Raw genomic sequence first — 12,267 nt, forward strand, 5'->3', positions numbered from 1 at the left:
GATAAATATATATCTTTCTATACAAGCCTGTAGTTATAATTTGTAGACTGTATTATTGCAACATTATAATACTTTATCATTTATAATTTATAATGTACTTTCGTTTATTTATATACTTTGTCTACAAAGCCCTTTTACTTTAAGTTTTCATTTAGCATATACCTTTATATTTTATTGTGTTTTTATATTATATATATATATATATATATATATATATATATATATAGTAAATTCTAATATTTGAATGCATTAAAAATTATTTAAATATAACATTATTAAAAAAATTTAATTCATGTTATGTAACTTATTATATAATTCAGAAGCATTTTATGGCATGTTAAAAAACAGCAGTGCTTTTAAAAAAGTTTCTTACTGTTTAAAAGACCCAAGAATAATCAAACTAGAAAACATTTTAAATGTGGTTTAGGACAACATCAAAAAAAAAAAAAAAGAAAAAAAAAAGAAAAGAAAAAAAGAGATAATATCACACCTTTATAATAATCAATTAATTTATAATTAATATGATTATTATTATTATTATACTAAACTACATACATATTATTAGATATTAAATGTCTCAAAAAGAATTATACTAATGCACTAAAAGCATCCAGTAACTACAAATCACGTAAATCACATTTTATTATATACGACTTTATGTAAAGTGATATTTATGTATACAGAATGTTCCACATAAACGGCTTAGATAGAGATATAGGACAATCACATACAGGTACACACCACTTATCATATATATAGATCAGTGGCACACACACACACAAAACAATAAGCGAATAAATACACTGTTACGAAACCATAGACAGTATCGTGACTTGTTTTTATACATCGTGACACTCATCTGTCTTGAACTTCAGCGCCATCCAGCGCCTCTTCACTGTATTGCGTCTTGACGCACGGCGCAGCGGAATGACGTCAACTCCAGTCGACGGCGCTGCTCTTTATTGTGTTTACCAGCCGCCCAGATCCTCCTGAGATGGATCAAATATGTAGTAGGACACGACTGATGTAGTGTTTTATGATATTATGGACTGCTCGATGGTTTAGTGGAGAGATTTCTGCAAAAATGAACAAAGGTTGGCTAGAGTTAGAAAGCGACCCGGGTGAGTCTCTAAATAAACATTCATGCGTAATGTCATTGTATAATAATCAGTAATCATATTATTATTAATTAAATATATTTTAGGTTAACGTGTCATCTCCCAATATAGTATATTGTGCTTGTAGTATATTAATTTGACTAAAATGCATACTATGCAAGTCAACGCACTCGTATTAATTTCTGGTTCATCTCATAATATAGTATTTTATCATATAAGACTTCTAGTGGTTTCTAACACTGTCTGTTTTGTTATGTCTCGTTCTTTCTCAGGGTTGTTCACACTCTTGGTTGAAGACTTTGGTGAGTTGATCTGTTTGGCACAGACATGCTTTTAATAATCTATATTAAATATGAAAAGCACAATATATATAATGCCTATGTTTGGACTCAGGTGTGAAGGGCGTTCAGGTGGAGGAGATCTATGATCTTCAGAGCAAATGTCAAAGGTGGATTAATCACACACTTTTACTTTTAGTCATTTTTTAAAGCCTCAATGTTAATATTTATAAACTTCTGGTAATTTGTTACCAATATAAATCATTTAAATGTTGTTTTTTAAATTTATAAGCCTGTATAATATTGCTATATTTGTGATATTGGTTTCCTAATGACAGTAATACTTCAGATATGAATTATAATGTTATTTTGGATTTTTGTTAACCTTTTATTTTAAATTTATTTTCATAATTCATTCTGTTTATTAATCTATGAATAAATATATAATATTGGCTATTTCATCATACAGTTTACCTCAATTAATGAAATATAAATTTTGTAAAAATAATAAACATTTTAATATTGATTTCTTTCTATCTATCTAGAAACATTTTCATTATTAACATTCTAAAGCTGTCCTGTCTATCTTGTCTTCTCAGTCCTGTCTATGGCTTCATCTTCCTCTTCAAGTGGATCGAGGAGAGAAGATCTCGGCGTAAAGTCTCCACGCTGGTGGACGAAACCTCAGTTATCGATGACGAGATCGTTAACGACATGTTTTTTGCTCACCAAGTTAGTCTCGACCATATTTGCACTGCAACATAAATCTGCAGTTATGATCCTCCCTTTCATTAGTCTGTCTGTCGAATGTTGTGTGCAGTTGATACCGAACTCCTGTGCCACTCACGCTCTTCTGAGTGTGCTTCTGAACTGCAGCGGCGTGGAGCTGGGAACGACTCTGAGCCGCATGAAGGCTTTCACCAAGGGCTTCAGTCCTGAGGTCAGTCCTTAAAGGGAAAGTTCACCCAAGAATGAAAATCCTGTTATTATTACTCACCCTCATGTCATTCAAACCTGTATAACATACATAAAATATTTATATTTATATATTATATATATATATATATATAGGTAACCAAAATTGTTGATGGTAGCCTCTGATTTCTATAGTATGGAAAACAATTCTGTGTAAATCAATGGCTGCCGTTAAAGGGATAGTTCACCCAAAAAAGAAAATTCAGTCATTAATTACTCACCTTCATGTTGTTCCAAACCTGTAAGAACGTTGCTCATCTTCAGAACACAAATTAAGTATTTTTATTATGAAATCCAAGAGCTCTCTGACCCTCCAGAGACAGCGATACAACTGAAATGTTCCCAGGTCCAGAAACGTAGCAAGGACATCGGTAAAGTAGTCCATGTGACACCAGGGGTTCAAACGTAAGAATATTTTTGTGCACCTGGGAATAGGTAGGTCGCGTTGCTGTCTATGTAGGGTCAGAGAGCTCATGGATTTCATCAGAAATATCTTAATTTGTTTTCTTAAGATGAAATCTTACAGGTTTAGAACGACATGAGGGTGAGAAATTAATGACAGAATTTTCATTTTTAGGTGAACTAACCCTTTAACTATTTGGTTACCTTTATCACTTTAAGTGATGTTTTAAAATGTCTGAATGTCAACAAAGTAGCATTAGCACACTTACATCTTCTCTTTGCCTATTTTAAAACGCGTCTTTATTGTTTGACTTCTCAGAGTAAAGGTTACGCCATTGGAAACGCTCCTGAGCTGGCAAAAGCCCACAACAGCCACGCCAGGTAGAGTCAAGCTTTAATATTACACGTCTTTGCCCATTAACTTAGAATTAGTAGATTTTACACTAACAGATCTCAATCTGCTGTTTTGTAGTCATAGTTTTTGTCTTGTTTTCGGTGTAGACCGGAGCCGCGGCACCTGCCGGAGAAACAGAACGGCATCAGCGCCGTGCGGACAATGGAGGCATTTCACTTCGTCAGTTATGTGCCAATCAAAGACCGGCTGTTTGAGCTGGACGGTCTGAAGGCATATCCCATCGACCACGGTGAGAACGTAATGTCCATATAACTGTCTTTTGTGAGTTTCAGGAGAAGAGCAGATTACATGAATCTGTTTGTTTTTCCTCAGGGCCGTGGGGTGAGGATGAAGAGTGGACAGATAAAGCCAGACGGGTCATAATGGAGCGAATTGGACTGGCCACTGCTGGGTAAGAGCTAAACTGACCAATATTCACATCTTTGGCCACCAGGATTTGAGGAAAGTGATATATAGAACATATAGCTATATATATATATATATATGCTTTAAAAAAATTACAGGAACACTTTCAGTTCTCAAAAACGTAATGTTGGATATCTAAACTATACAGGAGTTTAATTGACTTGAAGGTATGCTCTGATTAAGTGTTCCTTTAATTTTTTTGAGCAGTGTCTATTTATATTTTAATATGAATTCAGATTATATAAAAACATTTAATGTAATTAAAATAATATGAAAACTAATGTTTTCTTTCTAATGTTCCTCAGGGAGCCTTACCATGACATCCGGTTCAATCTGATGGCGGTGGTTACAGATCGCAGGATAAAATACGAGTCTAAGCTGGAGACCCTGAAACGGAACCGGCAGATCATTCTGGATGGGCTCCAGCAGGTTAGGGAGAAAAAAGTGAGTATTTTTTTGTGTAAGTAAAGTCAATATTTTTGAGTCTCAAAGGTTTTGTTCATTGGCACTTTCCATGGTATGGTTCGGTACAGCTCACTTTCGGGAGTTCAACAGTTCCTAGTACCTGGTGCTTTGTTTTTATTACCACCTCAGTTGTAGCGCACACAACTTGAAAAAAGAAATGGCTGTTTCGTGGTTGGTAGATAGGCACAGCTATAATGGTCAGTCTATAATCCCACCCACATTGAAGCATTACTAAACTGCAGTGGAAAAGCAAACCGAGTCAAATTAAAGTTGTCGAGCCGAGCCGTAGCACACAGTGGAAAAGCACTATATGTGGTCAAATCTAGGTCAGTTGTGAATGTCTCAGTACACCTATGTACATGCTACAGGTAATTCGGGTGACCCAACAAGGTTCAGGCCAGGATCGAAAGCAGCAAGACTCCTCCTCCTCAGAAGACACGCCTCCTGCTGTGAAAAAGGAGGAGGGGCAAGATATGCCGATATCTTTGTGTGCAGAGCAGGCCACACCCACAGGTAACATATTTGAATTTATCTTAAATTTATTTAAAATGAGAACCTTCTGATTAATACCTGTTATTGCCAACAATGACGTGTGGAGAAATAAGTCAGTAGGAAAGTTCTTGCCTCAAAACATAAAATAGTCAGTGTGAATAGGTTTTCATAGTTATGTATAAATATAGTTTAAACGTTATTCATTAATGTAGGGATTCAAAAAAGCACCTAAAACATGTCCCTTGCCACTTTAGAAACTCTGGAAGGTGCTGCTGCTCTCCCAAGTCCTGCTGGAAAAGTCAGACCTATGACGAAGCCTGCTACCTTACCAACAGGGGGTGGTCCGCCACCAGCCCCTCTACATGTTCCCAATCCCATTGTCCAGCGTCTGCCAGCCTTCCTGGACAACCACAATTACGCCAAGTCCCCCATGCAGGTGAGATTGTTTGCATTTCAGGATATCTGGGATAGCAAGCATGATATGGGCTTTCATTCAGTATGCTTGATGACTGACAGGAAGAGGAGGATCTTGCTGCAGGTGTGGGTCGCTCACGCCTACCTGGTCCCCCTCAGCCCCCTTATTCTGATGATGAGGATGACTATAATGATGAGGAGGAGTGCAGCACGGCAGGTGCTACAAGCAGGTATACAACTATGATAGCGTTCAAATTTGAACATATTTAATGTGTTCTTGCAGTGGTAACAAACCTCCAGTACTCAAGAGGGCGATAAGAGTTCCTTCAAATGTCTGTATCGTTAAACTAAAGTAAACTATAAACATAGTGGAAACTTAACCTTTATCTAACTTGATTGGCAACATTTTCGCTATGACAGTATTAACGCAACCTTTCCACTGCACGCCACATTTGGACACGACTGTCACATTTCTCCCTCTAGTGGCAACTTTCAAATTGGTCATGCAGCAACGTTACCTCGGCATATTTACCATGGTAAAAGGAATTACTTTGAATGAATATAATTAATGTATGAATGTATTGTCACAAAATAAATGCCTCCCAAAATAAAAACGTTGTAGGTTTTATGGGGCCAATCAATGTAAATAATGATTTAAGAATTATTCTGATGCATCATTTTACAGAAATAGTGTTTAAAGAATAATGTTAATGGTAATTCTAACCTTATGCTTATAGTTTTTTATAGAATACATTGCATCCGGTCGGGCAGTCGCATGGGGTCTACCCACCTGAAGTTCAAATATTTTAATGCATCCGAAGCTCAAATCATATACGAAATGTCCGCATACGATCGTAACTCCAAGCAGCTACCGCACTACTCTCCACTGGAAATGAAGAACTTTTGTGTCCCTCATTTGTCGGAGATAGTGGAAAGGAAGCTTAAGTAGTAGAAAAATTACTGTTTTGGACCTTTATTGGTTGTCTGTGTGATCAGCAGGGTCCGAAGAAAGGTTGGTCTACGTTCACGTACCAAGGGCCGAAGTGTAGTCGGTGCTGTTGCAGCAATGGAGGGTCAGTTAGCACTCAGCGTTTTAGCTGAGAAACTGAAGAAGGAAGTCCAAAGGAAGGACTCCATGGCTACAACAGGTTCCACATCTCTGAATGTACGCACCGAGGGTCGCACGGGTGGGATCAGCATCACCTCGGCATGCCAGCCATCGCCCACACCCAGTAACGAAAGCACGGATACAGCCTCGGAAATCGGCAGCGCGTTCAACTCACCACTTCGCTCGCCCGCGAGATCGCAAGCAGCTACGCGGCCCTCCAGCCCTGTGGTGCCCCACTTAAGTCGTGTGCTGTTTGGAGAAGAGGATGGGCTGATTAGGCTAGATGCCCGACACAATCGAGCTGTCCGGGACTTGGGGGCGCTAGTGAGCTCCACAATGCTGCGACTGCAAGAGGACGGCGTCATGTATGCCTTGCCAGCTACAGGTATGTGTTCACTATCAAAACAATGAGGTTTTAAGGGTATACTTTTTTGGATAACCGCGATCTCATTTGATAGAAATCTTGGAAGGGTTAAAGAAAGCAGGTGGTGTGGAGAAGAAAGAGAATGAAGAGACGACTGGTCCAGGAGGAGAGGAGGAAGTGAAGGAAGGACCATCGGTGGAGATGAAACAGGAGGACGTCAAAGAATCAGACGACGTCAAACCGGACAAGGAGAAGCTGTCATCCACCAACGCAGAAACCAGCACCAAACCTCCTGGAGAAAAATACACCCCTAAAGTACGACATCAGAAATTAGTTTTCTTGCAGCGCTGTAGTGATGTTAGTGATGCAACTTTCCATGAACTTGAGGGTTTCTTTTGCACAGGAGTTGCTGGCCTTGTTGAAGTACGTGGAAGCTGACATCGCCAACTATGAAGTGTGTTTGAAAGAAGAAGTGGAGAAAAGGAAAAAGTTTAAGGTAAGAGTTTGATTTAAGGCTACCGATGAACAAGAACGTAATCTCGCAGGACTCTCCGGAATGATTTCAAGAGAACCTGTATAGTGAAGCTTTTTGTCCATTTTCAGATCGATGACCAAAGGAGGACTCATAATTATGACGAATTCATCTGCACCTTCATATCAATGCTGGCACAAGAAGGTAAAAAAACATTTTGTTTCTTCTGTGGAATGCAAATTCAGATATTTTTGAGAATCTTCATATGCCACAAAAATGGCAGCGTGAACGTTCTGCTAAACGTCTCCTTTGGTGTTCCACAAAAGTAAGTAAGTCTCATGGGCTGCAATAACAGGGAGCTATTCATTTAATCCAGTGGTTCTCAACCATGTTTAAACATTGCATGTGATTTTCGTAATCAAACATACTTGATTCAGGACAGCAGCTCATTAATAGATACTCCAAGACGTGAAATGGGTGTTAAACAAAGGAGACATTCAGAATGTGCAGTGCTGGGACGGGAGGGCTTCAGGAACATGGTTAGGAACCACTATTTTAATCAAATGTCCTTTTGGTGTTTTGTAGGTATGTTAGCGAGTCTGGTGGAGCAGAACATCTCCGTGCGTCGCAGACAGGGCGTAAGCATTGGACGGCTCCACAAACAACGCAAACCCGACCGGCGGAAACGTTCACGACCATACAAAGCCAAGCGCCAATAAATGCAAAAAAAGCAGCAACTCGACAACTCAATCTTTTCTGAAGATGAACAACGATACCAAACACCTCATTGACAGTATTAGATATTGACGAAAATATTATTTCTTTTTAAATCAAGCTTTGTTTCACATAATAAACTGCCCATGTACAAGTACATCACCACTTCCAAAGCAAATTGGTGATTCTCACCAGATGTTTAGAGATACCCAACCCTTTTTCATGTTGCCATTACTTCATGTACTGTAACAAGCTAATTATAAAACCAACAATCATTGGAGCACCATTTTGGGATGAGTATCTTGACTGAGTACTGGGCTGGACTGATTCAGGCTAAAAAAAGATCCCAAGAAATACCAATCTCCAGAAATCCCAGATATCTAGTCAAGGTGCTACCAAAGATAATGGCGCTCCAAATTCGCTCAAACAGTGCAGGGCATGTCTGTTGTTAACAAATGGACCAATCGTCAATCCAGATGGGATTTTAGATTTTCAATGTCCACAGCCGTTTTTGTTCATAAGATAAATAGACAAAAAGAATCAAAGAAGTTTTGAGACTGTAAACTTGAGTTGGTTTGTGTATGTGTATTGGTTCATTTCATACAAATCATCTCAGCAAGAGTTAAAGAAGAAAATGTTTTTGGTTGAAGTTCTTCACCATTTTCTTGAAGATTGTTTTTATTGGTAAGGAATAGGCCAGTGGGTTTTGTCTCAACATGTTCTGTTTGTTTGTACATATGTATTTGTGTATCATCTGATGTCCACACAGGACTGTCAGATCTAGACATTGAAATAAATGTTTCGAATTACACTGGTGGCCTTGATTTCGTTTTTAAAAGAGTCTTGCTTTTAAAGGACTAGTTTTCAGACGGAAAAAAACATCACCCACCCGCCACGCCCCCTCATCGAAGGTGAGGAGCATCGCAATGGCTTCCAACATCCTTGGTTTTCTTCTCATGTCCGCAGGATTATTCACGACTACATTAGGTAAATGTCTAAGGAAACGTTTTAAACTTGCTTTTCGAGTGAATCAAGTCTTTGAACCACGAAAACACGACGGATGTCATGGTTGTTTGGAAGTACTGCGCACGTGTTCAAGATATTTTCTAATTATTCCGGTATTCCTCTCTTTTATGTTGCACGTGTTTCTAGTTTGTTAATTATTTGTCATATTTTTCTAAACACCGTTTTTGGGCGTTTTGCACGCCAGCGAAAGCGTTTCTTTTTCCACGTGGGGACGAAGTACATATTTGTTTTGAAAATGTCCCTGTTGTTATAAAGATATTAAAATGATCAAATTGTTTCTGGTGCTTAAACTGTAAAATGAACATGAACGCTCCAAAGCAAAGATGTTCGATCCTTGAAGTTGAAGAAAGGAAGTGTTAATATTAGTCGAATCTTTTTAATGAATCAATCGAACCGATTCGTTTTATCTCTTGTACTGTCTATGGGTTTTATTAGTGTGACCGATTCGTCCTTCAACGTACCAGTTCTTTTACAGATTCTCATTTGGAAACGGCACACTCATGAACGAATACCAGTATTGAATTTTAGTGTTGTTTAATGTAAATGCCAATCTTTTTTTTACATGTCTTTTTTTTCCACACATTTGTTGTTTTTATCATTAAAATGCGATTAAATATTGCTTATTTTATAATTATTAGTTAGGGTGTTTCTAGAGTGTCTCTGAAACACTTGAACAGTGATGCTTTACTCCAAACTTCCAAACAAGTGATTCAAAACACAAGTGAAAGAACTGAATTACTTTTAAAATGGCTCACATTTCCTCTGTTTTATTTGTTTAGGCTATGAGACATGCGGCATGTATAAGAGAGACTCGGTAGTCTGTGATATTTGGAGATCTGAGTTCTGCTGTGGGACCTGTGATGAAAGATACTGTTGCTCTGATCCACAAAAAAAATTGACTATTAGAGCACAAACTCACTGTCATTTGTAAGGAATTGCTTTTTTTCTTTCTTAATATAAATCAGAGTTAAATGTTTAATATTTCTCCCTCACCAGATGTTACCAACTTATTCTGATATTTTTGTAATAGTTTATATTATTTTCTAACTAGATTGTAAAAATCATGCACAACCGATCTTCGGTTTATTATTTAATTTAGTTTTTAAATACCAAATACAAAAAATTAAATATGATATTCCATAGGGAAACCTGTTATTTATATGAACATTTGGTCACACTTTATTTTATGGTCCAATTCCCGCTATTCACAAACCATTAACTATGATTTTGCCTCAATAAACTCCCAATTTGCTGCTTATTAATAATTAGTAATACAGTTATTAAGTTTGGGTTTGGGGTAGGATTAGGAATGTAAAATATGGTCATGCAGAATATGTGCTTTAGAAGTACTAATAAACAACCTATATGTTTATAATAGACATGCTAATAACCAACTAGGTAATAGTGAGAATTTGGCCACTAAAATAAAGTGTTACCGAACATTTTTATTTAATTTTTGGTATGGGCAAGTATATTTAAACATAATAGAGCAACACTTAAAAGTTTTGGACAAAGCTGCCATTATTCTGTGAGATTTGGAGAACAGGAACCCTAGAGGAAATACCTTCCTGCCATCATTTCCCTCTTCAGTCCCAAGACGATAAAGGATTTTTCTAGTGAATGTGTCAAATTCAATTACAACTATAGCTCTGTTTACTCATAAGTGGATGGCTGTTATATTATTATTTCCATTTGTAACCTATTATTTTGCTTCTTCTCAATTATCTGTCCAAAAGCAAAGACATCAGCCATTTGCCTAAACGTTCTCCTCAAAGCGACGCTGTTTCTATCGCTGTTGGTGCCTCCATAATAGGGCTTGTAGTCATCATCATTTTGTTCCTCATCTGCTGGGTTTGTCCACGCTGCTATCTCTATAAGAGGTTCAGAAATCCTAGCCGTAAGTCAATGTTTGCACGTCAAATTGGCCGAATGTTTTTATAACGTCATTTCAGCGTGGTTCCACCTTTCATTCTTCACACAGCTGTTATTACGACTGCTACGGTCGTCGCGACACAATACCTTCCCCAGCCTTCAGCCGTCATTCAGGGCAGTCAGTACCTTCCCTGCCAGGCTTTGCCAAATAACCCACCTTATGGAGGCCAACCGATTCCAGCTGGACCGCCACCCTCATATCTGGAGACTGGTAAGTTAAGTAAGCAAACGAGACGCCCAAGACTATTTGAGCCAAGATGGCGAACCATCAAAATCATGGCTGTCTTTGGTTTGCCAGTAGGTCCAGGGTATACTTTTCCATTCCATGATGGAGGACAGGCCACGCATCTTCTACAGTCATCGCTGCCCACAGACTACACCTCACCTCAACCAGCGTACAACCCTGCTTACACCGGTTCAGTCGTCAAGACCAGTAGCTAAATCCAAACTGCTGCATTCTGGAGGGTTACATATTTCTGCTCTGCTGTTGTGAATTGTGCAGCTACTGTGGACACCATATTGTTCACCATAGTGTTTACACTTGCTTTGAACACTTGAATTTGTTTCTTTCTCTCTACTCTAACCAAAGATATTTCCATCGTAGTTATTGTGGCTCCTAGATCAGTACAGATATTTTGCGATTGTATATTTACTACGTTGTCAACTTGTCTATCAATTCAACTTATGCCAATCAAACTAAGCAAGAGTCAAGCTGACTATCAGAGTTGAAAAATAAATGATGCATCTGGTTTACAGAAGTGTGTCTGTGTGCATTTATAGAGTTGTGTATGTAAAATCAATATGATTCACACGTTACACTGGTGGGTTTTGGTTTTGTTGAGAGTTTCTTGCGTATAAGGGGAACTACAGCCAGTTATCAAGAAATACCAGGAAATACGCCAAAGGCACAATCAACGAGCTATTGAAGTGGACTTCTGCTCTTTCATACAGTTATATTCGTGGTGACAGTAGGTAAGTGTCTACATTTTTTGTTTAATCAAACTGGTAAGCCGCAGTAAAGAGAGTTTTCGGTATGATATTAAGATTTTGACTATAAATACAGAAGGCATTGTCATAGTCACACAAATAATAGATTACCAAATGTTATAATCTAAAATTAGTGAATTCAAGTGATGCTGCCCTCCAGGCCAAAATCAGTGACTTAATTTTATAATGCCTATGGGCTAGCTCCAGAAATTGGACACTTAGAAGATTGAAACCAGTGTCCTCTTCACCAGCTTGATTTTAATTTTTTTATCTTTACAGTAAATCTCTTGTGTGTAAACCCCATGGTTAGTCTGACTGCTAGTAAGGAAAGTTAGATGTTCTTCATATTTAGCGTCTGTTACCATTACACATGCAGACTGCTGGAATACAAAATCATTGTTTTAGGTCGAGCTTGATTTGTGAAAACTTTCACAATCGCGTTTTCTCACGTGTCAGTGTTTTTTGCTCTTTCCCCATTTTCCTGCTTGACAAGTGTCATAATGGTGGTGTTTCCAAGCCATTAGCTAAATCATCTTATATATGGCTCTAATAGACTATTGTGATGTGTAATCTTTCACAAAATAATGGTTGTTATACCCTTCCTTGAGTTCTTTAATGTTCTGATTTGAAGGTTTCACCGTATATTTCTTATCAGATAACCCTTTCCTGAGCCCTTTACTTGACAATTATGATTCAGACA

At 38.0% G+C, this 12,267-nt stretch overlaps 2 protein-coding genes across 4 annotated transcripts; both read left to right on the top strand.

The window, feature by feature from the left end:
• The first annotated feature begins 808 nt into the window (after positions 1–808).
• LOC113040238 (ubiquitin carboxyl-terminal hydrolase BAP1-like) lies at positions 809–8,432 on the top strand. 2 transcript variants are annotated; one of them, XM_026198568.1, is made up of 17 exons: positions 809–1,121; positions 1,391–1,420; positions 1,512–1,566; positions 1,996–2,128; positions 2,217–2,336; positions 3,093–3,154; positions 3,275–3,417; positions 3,501–3,579; positions 3,899–4,037; positions 4,427–4,571; positions 4,805–4,986; positions 5,067–5,194; positions 5,964–6,457; positions 6,531–6,751; positions 6,840–6,932; positions 7,040–7,112; positions 7,494–8,432. In XM_026198568.1, exons 1-17 carry the CDS (start codon positions 1,037–1,039, stop codon positions 7,625–7,627), a joined length of 2,316 nt encoding a protein of 771 aa, XP_026054353.1. In that variant the 5' UTR covers positions 809–1,036; the 3' UTR covers positions 7,628–8,432. The 2 variants fall into 2 exon arrangements, with proteins under 2 accessions (XP_026054353.1, XP_026054352.1); XM_026198567.1 differs by having other exon boundaries at positions 810–1,121; positions 5,961–6,457.
• Positions 8,433–8,476: 44 nt separating this feature from the next.
• On the top strand, positions 8,477–11,333 carry LOC113040239 (protein shisa-5). 2 transcript variants are annotated; one of them, XM_026198570.1, is made up of 5 exons: positions 8,477–8,609; positions 9,428–9,575; positions 10,385–10,545; positions 10,630–10,791; positions 10,882–11,333. In XM_026198570.1, the coding sequence occupies exons 1-5, from the start codon at positions 8,549–8,551 to the stop codon at positions 11,019–11,021; spliced, it is 672 nt and encodes a 223-aa protein (XP_026054355.1). In that variant the 5' UTR covers positions 8,477–8,548; the 3' UTR covers positions 11,022–11,333. The 2 variants fall into 2 exon arrangements, with proteins under 2 accessions (XP_026054355.1, XP_026054354.1); XM_026198569.1 differs by having other exon boundaries at positions 8,478–8,609; positions 10,879–11,333.
• Positions 11,334–12,267: the final 934 nt, after the last annotated feature.

The sequence above is a fragment of the Carassius auratus genome, chromosome 22 (genome assembly GCF_003368295.1).
Source record: "Carassius auratus strain Wakin chromosome 22, ASM336829v1, whole genome shotgun sequence".
In the NCBI taxonomy this organism is placed as follows: domain Eukaryota; kingdom Metazoa; phylum Chordata; class Actinopteri; order Cypriniformes; family Cyprinidae; genus Carassius; species Carassius auratus.

Excerpts from the sequence above, each read along its gene's own strand:
- LOC113040238 (XM_026198567.1), top strand. The coding sequence starts at position 1,037 with ATGATATTATGGACTGCTCGATGGTTTAGTGGAGAGATTTCTGCAAAA. Across the intron at positions 1,567-1,995 it reads CTTCAGAGCAAATGTCAAAG|TCCTGTCTATGGCTTCATCT; the intron begins GTGGATTAATCA and ends TTGTCTTCTCAG. Across the intron at positions 4,572-4,804 it reads AGAGCAGGCCACACCCACAG|AAACTCTGGAAGGTGCTGCT; the intron begins GTAACATATTTG and ends TTGCCACTTTAG.
- LOC113040239 (XM_026198569.1), top strand. The coding sequence starts at position 8,549 with ATGGCTTCCAACATCCTTGGTTTTCTTCTCATGTCCGCAGGATTATTC. Across the intron at positions 8,610-9,427 it reads ATTATTCACGACTACATTAG|GCTATGAGACATGCGGCATG; the intron begins GTAAATGTCTAA and ends TTATTTGTTTAG. Across the intron at positions 9,576-10,384 it reads GCACAAACTCACTGTCATTT|CAAAGACATCAGCCATTTGC; the intron begins GTAAGGAATTGC and ends TCTGTCCAAAAG.